At 44.9% G+C, this 20,371-nt stretch overlaps 1 protein-coding gene across 1 annotated transcript in view; it reads right to left on the bottom strand.

Moving 5' to 3' along the window:
* LOC126259973 (facilitated trehalose transporter Tret1-like) overlaps positions 1–20,371 on the bottom strand; it is a 75,785-nt gene that overhangs the window by 29,926 nt on the left and 25,488 nt on the right. The window contains exon 3 of the mRNA XM_049957099.1: positions 5,901–6,119. Within this exon, the coding sequence (XP_049813056.1) occupies positions 5,901–6,119 (219 nt within the window). The remainder of the gene's footprint in view (positions 1–5,900; positions 6,120–20,371) is intronic.

Here is a 20,371-nt window from a genome sequence, read left to right as displayed (position 1 = left end):
TTATGCTCCTCAAGTCACCGTAGCACGGTGCTGTCTCCGAGGCACGGACAGTCATACCGCTGCAAGATGACACCGCCGTCCGAGACAACAAGCATGAAGGGATGCAGGTGGTTCGCAGCTGTGAGCGTGTCTTCGATTACAACCACAGGTCCCACGCAAGCGCAGGAAAATGTCTCCAATAGCATAATACTGCTCGCTCCCGCTTTCGTCCGTGACGCTCTGCGCTTTTCGATCCGCCGTTCACTTCGATGACGGAGTTCGTGGAGACCACCATCGACCTAGAGTAGCAAAAATGTGATTCACCCGAAAAGCCCATCGACGACAGTCTCGTGCCTACTGCATTGATAATGCCGTCGAGTCAACATGTGAACACTTAGGACTGGTCTGCTGGGGAGCTCCATATTCAACTTGTACAATGAATGGTGTGCAGCCGGCCGGGGTGGCCGAGCGGTTCTAGGCGCTTCAGTCTGGAACCGCGCAACTGCTACGGTCGCAGGTTCGCATCCTGCCTCGGGCATGGATGTGTGTGATCTCCTTAGGTTAGTTAGGTTTAAGTAGTTCTAAGTTATAGGGGACTGATGACCTCAGATGTTAAGTCCCATAGTGCTCAGAGCCATTTGATTTGAAAGCGCAGAAAAAACAGACGGTTCTTCGAGGTAAAAAGATAAGGGTGCCCTGTGTTTACGTGACTTAAACCGATTTCTCACAGCAACCCAGGTGATGAATGGATTCAATGCACAACTTGTAAGTGGTGGACACATGTGTTAAGTTATATGAAAGGAATCTTTTTTTTTTAATGTTTTAACCGTGATGATCCTATCAGCCAAACATTCGAAGATTGATGATAAAAATTTTTTGGACATACTTTTCTGTCAACCTGTTATTATAACGATGAAATTACAGTGTATGACTAATTTTTGTCAAAAGCTGGAGGAATTTGTATTAACATAAATTGTGAGACTTGGAGTCGATATATTTTCAATGAAATAACCAGTGTCATAATACCCACCATACTTGCTCCGGACACTGCGAGAGGGCTGTACAAGCAATGATCACACGCACGGCACAGCGGACACACCAGGAACCGCGGTGTTGGCCGTCGAATGGCGCTAGCTGCGCAGCATTTGTGCACCGCCGCCGTCAGTGTCAGCCAGTTTGCCGTGGCATACGGAGCTCCATCGCAGTCTTTAACACTGGTAGCATGCTGCGACAGCGTGGACGTGAACCGTATGTGCAGTTGACGGACTTTGAGCGAGGGCGTATAGTGGGCATGCGGGAGGCCGGGTGGACGTACCGCCGAATTGCTCAACACGTGGGGCGTGAGGTCTCCACAGTACATCGATGTTGTCGCCAGTGGTCGGCGGAAGGTGCACGTGCCCGTCGACCTGGGACCGGACCGCAGCGACGCACGGATGCACGCCAAGACCGTAGGATCCTACGCAGTGCCGTAGGGGACCGCACCGCCACTTCCCAGCAAATTAGGGACACTGTTGTTCCTGGGGTATCGGCGAGGACCATTCGCAACCGTCTCCATGAAGCTGGGCTACGGTCCCGCACACCGTTAGGCCGTCTTCCGCTCACGCCCCAACATCGTGCAGCCCGCCTCCAGTGGTGTCGCGACAGGCGTGAATGGAGTGACGAATGGAGACGTGTCGTCTTCAGCGATGAGAGTCGCTTCTGCCTTGGTGCCAATGATGGTCGTATGCGTGTTTGGCGCCGCGCAGGTGAGCGCCACAATCAGGACTGCATACGACCGAGGCACACAGGGCCAACACCCGGCATCATGGTGTGGGGAGCGATCTCCTACACTGGCCGTACACCACTGGTGATCGTCGAGGGGACACTGAATAGTGCACGGTACATCCGAACCGTCATCGAACCCATCGTTCTACCATTCCTAGACCGGCAAGGGAACTTGCTGTTCCAACAGGACAATGCACGTCCGCATGTATCCCGTGCCACCCAACGTGCTCTAGAAGGTGTAAGTCAACTACCCTGGCCAGCAAGATCTCCGGATCTGTCCCCCATTGAGCATGTTTGGGACTGGATGAAGCGTCGTCTCACGCGGTCTGCACGTCCAGCACGAACGCTGGTCCAACTGAGGCGCCAGGTGGAAATGGCATGGCAAGCCGTTCCACAGGACTACATCCAGCATCTCTACGATCGTCTCCATGGGAGAATAGCAGCCTGCATTGCTGCGAAAGGTGGATATACACTGTACTAGTGCCGACATTGTGCATGCTCTGTTGCCTGTGTCTATGTGCCTGTGGTTCTGTCAGTGTGATCATGTGATGTATCTGACCCCAGGAATGTGTCAATAAAGTTTCCCCTTCCTGGGACAATGAATTCACGGTGTTTCAATTTCCAGGAATGTAATTTAAATGATAAACTCATATGAGCCAACTTACCCCAAATGCTGGACCAAATTGCCACAGGGATGGGGTTGGTTTTATGAATAAACAAACAGTGAGAAACCTTGATAACTTAGCTGTAAGGACTCTGAAAGAAAATACCAACGTTTCCATTGAAAAAAGTTCAATGGAAACATTTAAAATACAACCTGCAAAAAATCAAGAAAAGAAAGTGTGCAAACTTGTCCCGCTGTTCCCTACAGGCTTTTTCATAAATAGGGTAACCCGTGGCAGAACGGGGTACTTAATGTTCAACAGTCACGTGTGGTGTTATCACCAAGTGTGCACTCCTGTAATTGTGCCAAGGCGCAGGGCTTTTATATGGACTGTGTTAAGACAAACTTTTATGAACATTATGATGTTCTAAATTTTTGTCGGGTCAAATATAACGAAAATGTATGTTTAATCCGTTGATGTACACTGTTTTCCTTCTGTGAAGATGAAATGAAATGATCGTGGGGCATTGTTGGCCGGGATGCCCCAACCGGGGAGGTTCGGGCGTCGGGTGCAAGTCTTGTTTCATTCGACGTCCCATGAGACGACTTGCTCGTCGGTGATGATGATGAAAGGATGATGAGGGCAACACAACACCAACTCCACGAGCGAAGAAAATTCCCAACCCTGACGGGAATCGAACCCGCGCCCGCTGTATGGTAGGCAAAACGTTATCATTCAGCGAAGCGGGTGGTTTGTTGTGAAGATAATCGTAACAGTCGAATCTCGTAGAGAATAAACATACATCTGTACAGCTAATGGCACAAATATGCGTTTTTTTAAATTATCTAACACCGGTGGGCAGTCGTATACGAGAAATTCTAAAAAAATATGCTTCAGCATTTTTGGAAATTTACCTACTAAGACGGCAAAAATAGTGTGTGGAAGACTTTTTTTAAAGTAAATCATTGTTAAAGTACTACTAAGAGTTTTTAAAGCTACATCTACGAAAACTAATATTTGACTTTTCGGTTGGAAATTAAAAAAATATGCGATTCAGTATTTTTGTAAATTCATCGCCTAAGCGGGTAACATACGCGATGAAAATTTGTCTGAAAATATTTTATTACGAAAGCCCTTTTGAAAAAAAATCCGAAAATTTTTATTTGGCTTCTCGGTTAGCTTCTGGGTGCACTCAGCCTCGTGATGCCGGAGGACCTACTCGATAGAATAGTAGCGGCTCCGGTCAAAGAAAACCATCATAACGAGGGGGGGGGGGAGCGGTGTGCTGACCACACGCCCCTCCTATCCGCATCCTCAGCTGAGGATGACACGGCGGTCAGATGGTCCCGATCGGCCACTTGTGGCCTGAAGACCGCGTGCTGCTTTTCTCGGTTAGCAATAAAAAAAAAAAAACCTGTTTCAGGGCTTGTTATTTGGAAAATCAACCCTTAAGAGGGCGAAATAGACGATGAAAGTTTTTATGAAAATATTTAGTTATATTAAAACATTTGTAAATTTAAATCTGTGAAAACTGGTATTTGGTAATTTGACTTCTAAAGATGAAAGTTTCTACTGAAATAACACCACAAGAACTCAAAAGGCTGAATCAACAAAGACCTCCGACACTAGACTCCAGAATGACTTTTTGGTCAGAAGTACATTCGTAAAAGAGCATACTTCTATGACCTTAACTAGAGTGAAACGTTTAGAAGTTCAGAATCTGCCCAGACCATGCTGTCTACGTGAGCGAAGCAACGGACACTAAGGTGGTCTAAGGTAAATTTGTAAAATTATTGAGTACTATAGACATAATAATGACTAAAACCTAAAGCAGTCTGTCGATAAAATTTGCGTACGTCGATAATGTAAATGAAAATGTATTATGCCTTCCGTTTCCTATCAGATACACGCTACTGGTTTGTAACCTCAAGGATAAAAGATTTGCGAACTGTGTTTACTATGCACTATTTTAATATTTCGGTGGTCACCCTGATGAAAGGATAAAGATAAAGCAAATGTTAAAAACAAATATTTGATCTGCTACACCGAGGTGACAAAAGTCATGGGATACCTCCTATATCGGGGTAGCCGAGCGGTCTGAGGCGTCTTACCACGGTCCGCGCGGCTTTCCTCGTAGGAGGTTAAAGTCCTCCCTCGGGCATGGGTGTGTGTGTCGTCCTTAGTGCAAGTTAGTTTAAGTTAGGTTAAGTAGTGTGTAAGCTTAGGGACCGATTACCTCAGCAGTTTGGTCCCATAAGGCCTTATCACAAATTTCCAGTACCTCCTATATTGTGTTGGACCTTCTTTTTTACAGCAACACGACGTGCCGTGAACTCAATAAGTCGGGAGTTCCTTGCAGAAATATTGAGCCATGCCTCTATAGCCGCCCATAACTGCGAAAGTTGCCGGTGCCGCATTTTGTGCACGACTGACTTCTCAATTACGTCCCATAAATTTACGATGGGATTCATGGCGGCCAAATCATTCGCTCGAATTTTCCAGAATATCGCTCAAACCAATCGCGAACTGTTGTCGCCAGCTGACATGGCGTCTTATCATCTATAAAAATTCCATCGTTGTTTGGAAACATGAAGTCCATGAACGGCTGCAAATGGTCTCCAGGTAACCGAATATGGCCATTTTCACTCAATGATCGCTTCAATTTGACCAGAGGACCCAGCCCATTCCACGTAAACCATTACTAGTTTGCACAGTGCCTTGTTGAGAACTTCGATCCATAACTGCGCAGGGTCTGCGACACACTCGAATCCTACCATCATCTCTTACCAACAGAAATCGGTACATATTTGACCAGGCCAAGATTTTCCAGTCGCCTAGATCTCAACCGATATGGTCACTAGTCCAGGAGAGGCGCTGCAGGCGATATTATGCATTTAGCAAAGGTACTCCCATCGGTCGTCTGTTGCCATAGCCCATTGACGCAGATTTAGCCGTACTGTCAAAGGGATACGTTCCTCGTATTTCTGCGGTTATTTCAAGCAGTGTTGCTTGTCTGTTAGCACTGACAACTCTACCCAAACGCCGCTGCTCTCGGTCGTTAAGTGGAGGCTGTCTGCCTCTGCGTTGCCCGCGGTGAGAAGTTACGCCGTAAATTTCGTACTCTGGGCACACTCTTAACACTGCGAATCTCGGAATACTGAATTTCCTAACGATTTCCGAAATGTAATGTCCCATGCATGTAGCTACAACAACCATTTCACATTCAAAGTCTGTCATTTCCCGTCAGACACCTTGTCACACGAATCACGTGAGTACAAATGACAGTTCCACCAATGCACTGTCCATTTATACCTTGCGTACGTGACACTACCGCCATCTGTATATGTGCATAACGCTATGTCATGACCTTTGTCACTTCAGTGTATTTCTTGTGTGTAATAATCTAAGTATGGGTTTTGTGTAATTGGGTGTGCCAAAACCCTGAAACTTGTGAGGGGCAGTGAAAAGTATTTTAATCACATAAACAATGACTGGCTGCAGTAATCCCTTTCAGAATCAGAAAAGATTATGTCACATTTGAGTGAGACGTACCTGAATCCCATCAGGGTCGGTCTTGCCCCTGATCCTCAGAAGGGACTTAATGGCGTCCTCGCGGCGACCTCTGGAGAGAAGGTGATACGGGGTTTCGGGCATCCAACAGAAGGTGATCATGAACAGCAGCGGCAACACCACGCAGGCACCAGATATTCCCCCGTAAGAGACGTAAGGCCCCAAGGCGTACATGTACAGGATACCCATGTTTTGCACCACCTGCAACCAGCCGTGAAGCAGTTACATTGACATCCTTGATGGTCTTCACACACCATTTCCCTCTGCCCACTGTCTCATAGAGCTGGCAGTATGAATCATTTAAACTTCTGTAAGATCGTAAGATTTGGATAGCAGCTTCTAGAAATCACTCACAGTAAACACTAGATATGAGTTATGCAATATAATTTCAGCATAGCTTAAAATGTGGCAACCTATTGGAAATTGAGAAACATTTGATATTTTTGGGCCACATTCGTGTAATAACGTTTTAATGATACTTCCGCCGTTTGACTGAACAACTTCTTTATTCCTATCATGATTTCGGCCTTTAAAGCCATTGTCAAGTACAACACTGACAAAAATTTGAGTACAAATTCCTAGAACGTGAGGAGGACCAGTATTTAACATCAGTATACCATTCCAATGTCAGATTAAAAATTATCGAAATAATACTAACGGCAAACTTTTATAATTTCCTGGACCTTTTTTATGACACATAGACCCGCTTGATAATAATATTTGACAGATGGTTGTGTTCTGTCACGGTGATAATTGTTCTACACTTCACTGATGTATGGGTGTTCCTCATTTAAAGCAGTATATGATTTAGGGGACTCCTACCTTCATGCTATAAGCATATTGTTTACACCTTGTACTTACAGATAATACTGTTCTTCCAAACATGTATTTACAAATTTATTAACAGGTAACACATTTCTTCCAATCATGTATGGTTTAATGTTCCTTTAATCTTTCTGTAATCGTAGATTACGCAACATAGGCTTACAACCTACACTGTTTCTTTGACCACCAGTGAGCCAGTAACTTCCACAATGTATTTTCAGACCATGTTCACTGCACATGCAACTACTGTATTTATGTTCATTCTGCGACTCAATTATTTTATGAGTGGAAAACACGTTTGTTGCTTGTCTGCCATATATTTCGCTGATTTTGTATTTATCTAAACGTTGGGACACACAGTGCATTAGAAATTGACAATGACTTCACTTACCAAACTCTAATTGTACTCATCATGTAAGTAGTATTATTTGATAATTTTAAATCTGACGTTGGAATGACATACTGATCTTAAATTTTGGTCATCCTCAATGTCTTTGCATTTGTACAAATTTTTTTTTCGATATTGTACTTGATAATGGCTTAAGGTCGAAACCATGATAGTAATACAAAAAAAGAAGTTTTACATTGAACTGGCGAAAATATTCAAACAATAGCAAAAATTGCTCACTGGTTAAAGTAGGTCCTGTAAATGTGTCCACACAAATACTGAACCATATTTTTTAATAAAAATATCTTTTGTTTGTAATTGCTAGTGGTATGAAAATAAATTGAAACTTGACACAGACCTGCGAAATGCAATTTCTTAAACGAAAAAATTATGCACATCATTAATACTGTTCAATCTCCATAAATAAAAAAATATTTTGTTTACTATGTGATGTATCGTATCTTTGTACCAAAATTCTGTTTTATTCTGAATGCTCAGATATTCATGCAAACAGTAATTCAAAATAAAAATATTTTATATTTATTAAAAATTATGACTCAATATTCGTTAACCAATATTTCTATTTATTAATGAATATGGAATATAAATAAAAGTAAAAAGGAAAGTAGGGTAAGGTGCCGCAACATTGATACAGTCAAAACTTTCAAAACATTGCACACCCAGTCTGTTCATGAGAAAACTATACCTATTACAAATGTTTCTGGTGTTAGTTATGTTGACATTGTTTAGCTACAGATAGTCATAATTTTTAACCGTAAGAAATTTATTTTTTGAGGTAAAAATTAATTTTGAGGGGTACCAGTTTCGGAATGAAAATAAATGCACACACAGCTCTAAAACATTTGCTACACTTACGCATATATTGACTACGTACCAACCAAATTTATTACACACACAGAAAATTGTGCTGTATCTGCTGAATTAGTCATTATTGTCACATTTATTATACGGAGATAATTATTAAGCAGTCAATATGATCCATAAATATGTTATACACCATTCCAATATCTATATACGGTGGTGCCTGTTCTTTCGGACATGTCTGAAAGACTTGACGCCATTTTAAACCAGCAGGCACTATGAATTAAGACACAAAGGAATTAAAGACATTAGCTGCGAGTGGACACTGATTTGTATCAAAAGGGAAAGTAAAAAATTTTTGCTGGACCGGGACTGGAATCCGGATGTCTTGCTTATAGGCAGATGCTGTGGCCACTTTCTCTTTTTTGGTTAATCTCATTTTGTTCGTTACTGGTCGTTGTATTTGCTCGGGGCAGAGTTCCCACGACGCTTGCTCAAGTTCATCGTTGCTTCATTTACTCAGTTTTTTTATTGCGAAGGGCAGCTATGCCTTAAGCCATTCGGACACAGTGATCATCGCAACTACACGAACTGCCCTCGCACGCCTCCCGTGAGACCCAAATTCTCGACTACTACAAATGCAGTGCCCATTGACCATTATCCTCATTAATCGCGACATTTCACCGATTTCCGTAGGAGGTCGACCCTGGTTAGCATCCTCACTGAAGATATCATTGGCCGTCCTCGCCTTAATTATATGTGGTGTCTGATGTTTCGGACGGACCGTCAACGTGATAAGATTGCAGCATGTCACAATAAGCAAATCAGAACGTTTCACAACACATAAAGCCACCTTAGCTAGTAGCACCCTGACCTATCGACACTGTGGCAGAAGTCTCTTTTAAGGGATAACATCTCGTCGCACGATTCATCTTTAGTTTAATCGCGTTGAGGTAGTAAATATGCTAGTGCGTTTGATATGGTCTGAGATAAGGTATTCTGTTCAGGCCACAAGTTGAAGATTGAAAACTAATAGTTCTGTTTTCCCATGTTTGGTGCTCAAAACTATCTCAAAATATTAAGAGATAGTGCATTACATTTAGTGTCCAAAATAAGAACAATACATTCATTTAATACATTACGGCTGATGCCAGCTTAGTGGATCAAAATATCTGGTAAATGTGTTACAAGCTCTTCTCTGAAATTGTTCAACACTGTCTGGGGTTAACCATCATCCTTGTCAACGGTGAATTGGTATCAGGAAAAAACTAAATCCAAAGCCTGAGAAGTAACATATACAGTAAACGTAGCCTAAGATGGCAACTGTAAACGCTAGAAAGAGTGGATGTAGACGAATGTGTAGCTCGACTCTTTCATTTTTCTTATCTCACGCACAACAATTGCGCTTGTGAAAGCTCACACATATTGCAGCCTTAAAAATTAAGTTGCTTCGTTTCACATGATTTTCTAGCATGCTTTGATAATGTAGAACGCTCATTGCAGGAATGATCTTACTTTCAATGTTAACTGCCTCACAATGATGTTGAGCAGATCCTTTTGCTCTTCGTCTTCGAGAATATTTCATCCTAGACACTGAAAGGCATGCTTTCCTCTCTTTTCAAATGTCTCTCAGTATGATGTATCCTATCAGCTCAGTTGCGATGTGGCATGTAACATTACCATTCGAATCATATTGTAATCCCATGGTGTATGTTAGCCAGTGAACAACTATTGAAACCTTAATTTTTATTGACAACTTCGATGACATTGTAGTCGCATTAATAACTAATTTTTTTATGACTTGAGTTATTTTATGACTTTACAGTCACTGTGGACTTCCTCATATGCCACATTCTGTCTTGAAATTTCGGCAGTAAAGTGTATATCATCTTTGAAATGTCTCAGGACGGAAAAGTATGTAAGTTGCTTGGAATGAATTCATATATAGACGGAAGTTCTATTGGGGTTGGGGTCTAGCCTTTTCATTGAAATTACAGTCGAAACAGATACGCTTGTCAAACAGAATATTATGACCGCTGGCCTACTATCGATATAAACCCGTACAGGCGAAGCAGCGTCACCTGGCGCGAATGACTGCTATTCAGTCCCACGAGAAGTGCATGTAGTTTCAGTGAGCTTGCTACCTGTGTGTAGAACGGGAAAGGCGCGCTATATATCTGAGTTTGACTGAGGACAGATTGTGATGGCCCCGTTACATTTCGGAAACTGTACGAATTGTTCGAGGAGTGCTGTGGTGAATGTCTTCAACACATGGCGAAACCAAAGTGAAACCACGCCCACCGAGCGAGGTGGCTCAGTGGTAGCACACTGGACTCGCATTCGGGAGGACGACGGTTGAATCCCGCGTCCGGCCATCCTGATTTAGGTTTTCCGTGATTTCCCTAAATCGCTCCAGGCAAATGCTGGGATGGTTCCTTTCAAAGGGCACGGCCGACTTCCTTCCCCATCCTTCCCTAATCCGATGAGACCGATGACCTCGCTGTTTGGTCTCTTCCCCCCAAAACAACCCAACCACGCCCAGGCATTGTGGGGTTCGGCGTTGTTTCCGCTGTTTCACACTTTACTGATTCTTTGCAATTACTTTCACTGTTTTCCCTAAAGCATCCGTTTATCATGAAATATTAGTAGGGAGGGATAAAAGATTCATAAGCACTTACAATGTTTTTCCAGCCCTAGGTCCTTTACCGATGCATCTCAACCCATAGAAATATCCGAAATTCGTCTCAAAATGATTATTGTTTTTACATTTTTCAGATAACCAAAATTATTTCATACTCCCACAACTCGAACAAGAGAGTTCCAAACTAAGAACTAAACCGTTTATTTTGAAGACCTTTTCCACAACATAAATTACGGCAGGTCGTTTGATTAAACATTATTTTAGTACAGTAGCTCTGGTTCCAATGTACACTTCATTACTGTTCACTTGGAGGTGAAAAATTTTCTTCAGTGTTACATGCCCTGACCTCTTTCTCTGGATATAAACTTCAAACAGGACGTGGTCTGTAGAAACTACTTCCCTTATTTCTTCTCGTCTTTAATATTGCCTTTGATGGAATCATATTAAAGAGAGAAACCATAAGCAACAGGCACGAATATATACAACGATGGGTGTAATATGACATACAAAACTTGGATGATACCATGCGTTATTCCACAAACAGATAGTGATATCACCGGAACCAATGCACCCAATCTACGCAGCACGATGTTTACTAAAAATCAACATAAATTACTGCCTTATAGGTGAAACAGTTGCCGAAATATCTGGTCGCAACTAAATAATTGCTCAGGGAACCTGTAGCAAATGTGCAGTAAATTATTTTAAAATAAAATAAAAATACTTATAGCCATACAAAATCAACGATACGCACAAAAAATTAAATAGAAAACTCGAAACAACAATTTTCCATAAAAAATAAAACATCGACGTTTTATACCCACACGACCTGTCGTACTCCCCTTAAGTATTCGTCCTCCACTAAAATGTTAGGTTGGTGCATAAGATCGTAGCGTTTTTGTTTTATGTTAGTTTTATGTTAGTATTCTGGCTGCTATTGGTTTATTACTCGATTGACAATTTTTTTTGTAACTCACTGTTCATATTTGAATTTACATACTGTTATTTTCTCGTTTGGAGATTGTATGTTGAGCTATGGATGCTAGAAAATGGAGTACTAAGTGGAGAAGTTGGAACATGTCCGACATTTTCTTATGTTTGAGTTCAGTGGAAGGGTGACAACATTGGAGGCAGCCAGAAACTTTTTGCGCCGTGTAGGATAATAATGCCATTCGACAGAGCACGGTAAGAAAATGGTTTTCTCGTTTTAAGCACATTAGTGACTTTCTACGTTCAGCAAGACCTTCGTGATCTGATGAATATCGTTGAAATGCATTAATCCTCGTCAGTGTATTCGAAAACTGGCAAATGTGATGAACTATTATCATTCCACCATCGTGAACATTTGCATGCAATGGAGAAGGTTGAAAACTCGGGTATATGAGTACCGCATGCTCTAGGCCAAAATCACAATCAATGGTTGGCCGTATGTGCGTCTCTGCTTGCTATTTATCACTTGGCTCATGAACACTACCGATCATTCCTATTGTGTTTCGTTACTGGTGACGAGAAATGGTCTACTTATTTTACCATATGAGCCCAAACAAAGCAACAACTCTCCGTAGCGAGACCCGCGCACATCCACAAAAGATAATACACTGAAGCGCCAAAGAAGCTCGTATAGGCATGAGTATTTAAATAACGAGACATGTAAGCAGGCAGAATACGGCGCTGCGGTCGGCAACGCCTCTATAAGACAGATCGGTTAATGCTGCTGAAGTGGCAGGCTATCAAGATTTAAGTGAGTTTCAGCGTGGTGTTATAGTTGGCGCATAAGCGATGGAACACAGTATCTCCGAGGTAGCAATGAAGTGGGGATTTTCCAGTACGACCATTTCACGAATATCAGGCCTTAAATACCAGGCATCGAGTAAAACATCAAATCTCCGACATTAGGCAAGTGTACCAGATTCTTCGGCTCTTCAGTGTATTATACACTCCTGGAAATGGAAAAAAGAACACATTGACACCGGTGTGTCAGACCCACCATACTTGCTCCGGACACTGCGAGAGGGCTGTACAAGCAATGATCACACGCACGGCACAGCGGACACACCAGGAACCGCGGTGTTGGCCGTCGAATGGCGCTAGCTGCGCAGCATTTGTGCACCGCCGCCGTCAGTGTCAGCCAGTTTGCCGTGGCATACGGAGCTCCATCGCAGTCTTTAACACTGGTAGCATGCCGCGACAGCGTGGACGTGAACCGTATGTGCAGTTGACGGACTTTGAGCGAGGGCGTATAGTGGGCATGCGGGAGGCCGGGTGGACGTACCGCCGAATTGCTCAACACGTGGGGCGTGAGGTCTCCACAGTACATCGATGTTGTCGCCAGTGGTCGGCGGAAGGTGCACGTGCCCGTCGACCTGGGACCGGACCGCAGCGACGCACGGATGCACGCCAAGACCGTAGGATCCTACGCAGTGCCGTAGGGGACCGCACCGCCACTTCCCAGCAAATTAGGGACACTGTTGCTCCTGGGGTATCGGCGAGGACCATTCGCAACCGTCTCCATGAAGCTGGGCTACGGTCCCGCACACCGTTAGGCCGTCTTCCGCTCACGCCCCAACATCGTGCAGCCCGCCTCCAGTGGTGTCGCGACAGGCGTGAATGGAGGGACGAATGGAGACGTGTCGTCTTCAGCGATGAGAGTCGCTTCTGCCTTGGTGCCAATGATGGTCGTATGCGTGTTTGGCGCCGTGCAGGTGAGCGCCACAATCAGGACTGCATACGACCGAGGCACACAGGGCCAACACCCGGCATCATGGTGTGGGGAGCGATCTCCTACACTGGCCGTACACCACTGGTGATCGTCGAGGGACACTGAATAGTGCACGGTACATCCAAACCGTCATCGAACCCATCGTTCTACCATTCCTAGACCGGCAAGGGAACGTGCTGTTCCAACAGGACAATGCACGTCCGCATGTATCCCGTGCCACCCAACGTGCTCTAGAAGGTGTACGTCAACTACCCTGGCCAGCAAGATCTCCGGATCTGTCCCCCATTGAGCATGTTTGGGACTGGATGAAGCGTCGTCTCACGCGGTCTGCACGTCCAGCACGAATGCTGGTCCAACTGAGGCGCCAGGTGGAAATGGCATGGCAAGCCGTTCCACAGGGCTACATCCAGCATCTCTACGATCGTCTCCATGGGAGAATAGCAGCCTGCATTGCTGCGAAAGGTGGATATACACTGTACTAGTGCCGACATTTTGCATGCTCTGTTGCCTGTGTCTATGTGCCTGTGGTTCTGTCAGTGTGATCATGTGATGTATCTGACCCCAGGAATGTGTCAATAAAGTTTCCCCTTCCTGGACAATGAATTCACGGTGTTCTTATTTCAATTTCCAGGAGTGTACATCTGGTGGAACAGCAATGGTGTGATGTAATACGAATTGCTTCCCGAAGGTGTAACCATCACTGTTGACATTTATTGCCTAAAACTGAGAAGTCTTGTAGACGGAATCCAAGAACAACAACCTGAAAGACTGCGGAAAGTTATGTTTCTTCAAGCCCGGCGGCATTCTGCTACACTGATTAAAAACATTACATAGGAGTTGGGTTGGGAAGGCATTCCGCACCCACCTTATTCATCTGCTCTTGCGCCCTCAGATTTTCACCTATTACGCTCAGTATCGAACAACCTTCAAGCAAAACCACACGGTTTCTACAGTCGCGTAATCGAAAAGTTACCCCAGCGTTGGCAGGCTGTTGTACTGAAGGAGAGTATATTATTAATGACTGTGTTTGCTATACTTATGGAAAAACGCTGCGGACTTATGCACCAGTCTAAATACCCAACATTATGTCTTTACTAGTTGTCCCAGGAGTCAATGAAAGTTCTCCTGTCGGCACATTAAAATATAGTCACGCCATGTTTTTTTATGTCTTTGCTAGTTGTCCCAGGAGCCAATGAAAGTTCTCCTGTCGGCATTAAAATATAGTCAGGCCATGTTTTTTTCTTGCCTTAACGGTAGGCATGGTCCAAAAGTCAGATCACATAAGTGATACGCAGACGACACAAGTTGAAAGTTGTTCAAAAATGGTTCAAATGGCTCTGAGCACTATGGGACTCAACTGCTGTGGTCATTAGTCCCCTAGAACTTAGAACTACTTAAACCTAACTAACCTAAGGACATCACACACATCCATGCCCGAGGCAGGATTCGAACCTGCGACCGTAGCAGTCGCACGGCTCCGGACTGCGCGCCTAGAACCGCGAGACCACCGCGGCCGGCCGTTGAAAGTTGTCTGTCATCTTCACAATTTTCTCTGTTCAATGATTTCACGTGTTAAACACTTGCAGATACACTGCAAATATATCGTCTATCGAGCTGTTGGTTTCTATATGCGTAACTGACTGTGACACGGTCAGTAAGGCGGTCGGAAGACACTCTCTGAGTTCCCGGTAACACAAGCTAATGTATTCGAGCGCCTCGTTTCGAACGGAGGACGGCGTGATTCCACAAGACTATATGGTCAGTTTTGTACAATCGGTCGGTGATGTCGCGTGGGGCTGTGATGGGGGGAGGGGGGAGGAGAGGACACGGTGTGATGTTATATGATTGGATGAAATATGAGTACAAATGAAATCAAAGTCTGCTGATCACTCGCAGACATTGTACCGTTAATACGTGGCTATTTTCTAGTTCCTGTTGCAGGGCTTCGAAGTGGCGACTTTTGCGGTGTTTTCAGAACTTTGCAGCGAGTCTTTTTGGTGCAGAAATTTTACACTTTTGGCTTTTTGAAGTCCGTGATCTTCGATGCACCGTAGAAAATAAGTTTTCCATTAATCCATTCGAATCGTAGGACATTTAAAACCCATCACATCCCCATTCAATGTGCTTCTTTGAATATTTTTCGAGCTATACAGATTTTCTTTCTTTCCAGTATTTCACGTGTTGTAGCCTTGTGTACACAAATGTTGTACGTGGCATGACGACTTAACCAAATTTTTGGAGCAATTGCATCTCTTTCCTAATAAAATATTTTAAAAGTCATTCGAATTTCTTTGCAATAATTTCTTTCCATTTATGATGGCTTTAGGCCGAGTTGTTCTTTGCAATCTGTACTAAACAATTTTTCACGTAAAGTGCAATTTGCTAACAGAAAAGATAGCCATTATCCTGAATTGCTTTTTACGATCAACAGTACATTACTCAGTAAACGCGATGAGCAATACTCTCCGTCTTTCTATGAATGCTTTCTCAGAACAGAAGATAAGTCAGTTGAAGTCAGTGCTAATGGAACTGAAGTTCGTCATTTTGTATAAAGTGTGATTACTTCACGTCTTCCATTTGGGAGCTATGCTAAGAAAAAGGGTTCAGCATGCCCAATGGATACATTTGAGCTATAAACACAATTGTTTACACGTTTCTCATGTAAATTCATATGTTTATTATGACAAGTTAGGTACACAAAAACTTTCTTTCTTAGTAATGTAGACAGATCGCATTATTATAAAAGTTAATTGGATGAACTTTGTATATGTGAGGCCATTTCAGTTCAGGACATATTTAGACTATACATTTGCAGGTAATAGGGTTATCAGTAATCTGACAGAGCGCTTACACGGTCTTCTGTAACCAACATTAGCGGTGACCGCACAGCATGCAGTACCTCCCCAATATCTCGTTGTGATAATGCTGCTGTGTTCCTGATTCGTTGGTTGCAAAACACTGTACGTTCGTATCCACAAATCACAATTTAGCGACACTGGTTGTCTCTATAAACAGAGAAGTACCGGTGGGCCAAGTGTGCCAGATACAACCGTGCAGAGTGTGAGGGAAAGTTTCATACGCAGTTCAAGAAAGTCAATTTGCTGTGCAAGCCACGAATTTGGAATATCGCAGCAAAGTGCAATGAACGTATTCCGTCGGTAGTTACTTTTCATACCGTACCGTCTGCAGCAGGTGTAGCAATTAAAACTGGCTGGCCAGACAGCACCTGCAATGTTGCACCACTATACAAGAAACACTTTAAGATGAACATTTCGCCTCCAAGCAAATATTCAGTGACGAATCATTCTTCCATTTACCTGGAAAGATTAATTGTGACAATATGAGAGTGTGGACACTGAAAATCCTGATGTAATAGGGGCTCTTAAGCAAAGTACACTGGACTTTAATGTTTTCTGTGCAATCTCACAGACGAAGCTGAGCCATGGTCGGCTTGCGTTAATGCCGTTTTTCCTTTTGGGCATTTTGTCACCATCGAGTGGCGTCTTATTCCTCCCTCAGTTACTATCTGAACGAGTTGCTCACTTTCTTCCGCCAGTGGCAGCAGCAGTGTTTATCGATATCAGTACTGCTGTAACTTCTTTGGTGTGGCAGTTACACTCCTGGAAATGGAAAAAAGAACACATTGACACCGGTGTGTCAGACCCACCATACTTGCTCCGGACACTGCGAGAGGGCTGTACAAGCAATGATCACACGCACGGCACAGCGGACACACCAGGAACCGCGGTGTTGGCCGTCGAATGGCGCTAGCTGCGCAGCATTTGTGCACCGCCGCCGTCAGTGTCAGCCAGTTTGCCGTGGCATACGGAGCTCCATCGCAGTCTTTAACACTGGTAGCATGCCGCGACAGCGTGGACGTGAACCGTATGTGCAGTTGACGGACTTTGAGCGAGGGCGTATAGTGGGCATGCGGGAGGCCGGGTGGACGTACCGCCGAATTGCTCAACACGTGGGGCGTGAGGTCTCCACAGTACATCGATGTTGTCGCCAGTGGTCGGCGGAAGGTGCACGTGCCCGTCGACCTGGGACCGGACCGCAGCGACGCACGGATGCAAGCCAAGACCGTAGGATCCTACGCAGTGCCGTAGGGGACCGCACCGCCACTTCCCAGCAAATTAGGGACACTGTTGCTCCTGGGGTATCGGCGAGGACCATTCGCAACCGTCTCCATGAAGCTGGGCTACGGTCCCGCACACCGTTAGGCCGTCTTCCGCTCACGCCCCAACATCGTGCAGCCCGCCTCCAGTGGTGTCGCGACAGGCGTGAATGGAGGGACGAATGGAGACGTGTCGTCTTCAGCGATGAGAGTCGCTTCTGCCTTGGTGCCAATGATGGTCGTATGCGTGTTTGGCGCCGTGCAGGTGAGCGCCACAATCAGGACTGCATACGACCGAGGCACACAGGGCCAACACCCGGCATCATGGTGTGGGGAGCGATCTCCTACACTGGCCGTACACCACTGGTGATCGTCGAGGGGACACTGAATAGTGCACGGTACATCCGAACCGTCATCGAACCCATCGTTCTACCATTCCTAGACCGGCAAGGGAACTTGCTGTTCCAACAGGACAATGCACGTCCGCATGTATCCCGTGCCACTCAACGTGCTCTAGAAGGTGTAAGTCAACTACCCTGGCCAGCAATATCTCCGGATCTGTCTCCCATTGAGCATGTTTGGGACTGGATGAAGCGTCGTCTCACGCGGTCTGCACGTCCAGCACGAACGCTTGTCCAACTGAGGCGCCAGGTGGAAATGGCATGGCAAGCCGTTCCACAGGACTACATCCAGCATCTCTACGATCGTCTCCATGGGAGAATAGCAGCCTGCATTGCTGCGAAAGGTGGATATACACTGTACTAGTGCCGACATTGTGCATGCTCTGTTGCCTGTGTCTATGTGCCTGTGGTTCTGTCAGTGTGATCATGTGATGTATCTGACCCCAGGAATGTGTCAATAAAGTTTCCCCTTCCTGGGACAATGAATTCACGGTGTTCTTATTTCAATTTCCAGGAGTGTATATTTCCGTGTCATGGTGCGTGCGGGCAGTTGGTCTGTTGCGACGAAGCAGCGAGGAAGTCTCTGTGGCGTGTAATCAGGCCGAGGCCGATGGCGGCGTGCACGCGCGGACGGAGTTGTGCAGCACTAGTTGCGAGAACTGATAAGTGCTAAGTGCCTTGCCTGTGTTTATACGCCAATTATTAAGACATAATCCTGCTGCGATCCTCGTCTTCACTGATATCTTTGGTTGTTTTGCTGTTGGTAGGGTGGAAGGGAATTGATTAGGCGGTTGGTTGGTTCGTCAGCTGTCCGTACATTGCGCTGCAGCTCGATTGTTTAGTGTTACGTTTGGCTATCTGTATCACCTACACTGTGGTTAGACTTTCCTCCCCAGGCCGACCCTTGGAACACTTCTGAGCACAACTGTTTGTTGTTCGTGATTGTCATTTTTTTTGGTCGCAGGTACTTGAATTCTTGAAATGGCCGCAAGATGGAAAGCAACAGACTTTGAATGTGGAATGGTGGTTGGAGGCAGACACACGGGACATTCCACTTCCGAAATCTTTAGGGTATTCAATATTCCGAGATCCACAGAGTCAAGGGTGAGGCATTGCCTCTCACCACGGACAACGCAGCGACCGACGACATTCACCTAACGAGAACAGCGGCGTTTGCGTAGAGTTGTAAGTGCTAACAGACACGCAACACCGAGTGAAATAACCGCTGAAATCAAGGGAGCGTCCGACGAAAGTATCCGTTAGGGCAGTGTCGCGAAATATGGCGTTAATTGACTGTGGCAACAGATAACAGACGCGAGTGCTGTTGCCAACAGCACGACATCGCCTACAGCGCCTCTCATGGGTCATGACCATATCGATTGGACCCTAGACGACTGAAAAACCGTTAGCTGGTCAGATGAGTCTCAGTTTCAGATCGTATGAGCTAATTGTGTGACCTGTGGTCTAGGGGTAGAGTCTTTGATTCATAATCTAAACGTCTTCGGTCCCGGGTTCGATCCCCGCCACTGCCTAAATTTTGATAAATAATCAGCATTGGCGGCCGAAGACTTCCGGCATAAGAAGTCAGCCTCATTCTGCCAACGGCCTTGTCAAAGAAGGCGGAGGAGCGGATAGAGGTCCAGGGCACTCCCTTGTCCCAGTGGTGGGAAATTGTCCCTAAAGGCGGAAGAATCAGCAATGATCAACGACATGAGGATGCAGAAGGCAATGGAAACAACTGCATTAAAGACACGTAACGTGTATCCACAGGACATGTGGCCTGTAATTGAAGAAGTGTCATGATGATCTCTCCATTGGCAAAAGATTCCGGAATAGTCCCCCATTCGGATCTCTGGGAGGGGACTGCCAAGGGGGAGGTTACCATGAGAAAAAGATTGAATAATCAACGAAAGGATAACGTTCTACGAGTTGGGGCGTGGAATGTCAGAAGCTTGAACGTGGTAGGGAAACTAGAAAATCTGAAAAGGGAAATGCAAAGGCTCAATCTAGATATAGTAGGGGTCAGTGAAGTAAAGTGGAAAGAAGACAAGGATTTCTGGACAGATGAGTATCGGGTAATATCAACAGCAGCAGAAAATGGTATAACAGGTGTAGGATTCGTTATGAATAGGAAGGTAGGGCAGAGGGTGTGTTACTGTGAACAGTTCAGTGACTGGGTTGTTCTAATCAGAATCGACAGCAGACCAACACCGACAACGATAGTTCAGGTATACATGCCGACGTCGCAAGCTGAAGATGAACAGATAGAGAAAGTGTATGGGGATATTGAAAGGGTAATGCAGTATGTAAATAGTAATGGGCGACTGGAATGCAGTTGTAGGGGAAGGAGTAGAAGAACAGGTTACAGGAGAATATGGGCTTGGGACAAGGAATGAAAGAGGACAAAGACTAATGGAGTTCTGTAACAAGTTTCAGCTAGTAATAGCGAATACCCTGTTCAAGAATCACAAGAGGAGGAGGTATACTTGGAAAAGGCCGGGAAATACGGGAAGATTTCAATTAGATTACATCATGGTCAG

The sequence above is a fragment of the Schistocerca nitens genome, chromosome 5 (assembly GCF_023898315.1).
Source record: "Schistocerca nitens isolate TAMUIC-IGC-003100 chromosome 5, iqSchNite1.1, whole genome shotgun sequence".
NCBI lineage: Eukaryota > Metazoa > Arthropoda > Insecta > Orthoptera > Acrididae > Schistocerca > Schistocerca nitens.
Note: the sequence above shows the minus strand (reverse complement) of the source record. Positions and strands in the feature narration are given on the sequence as shown.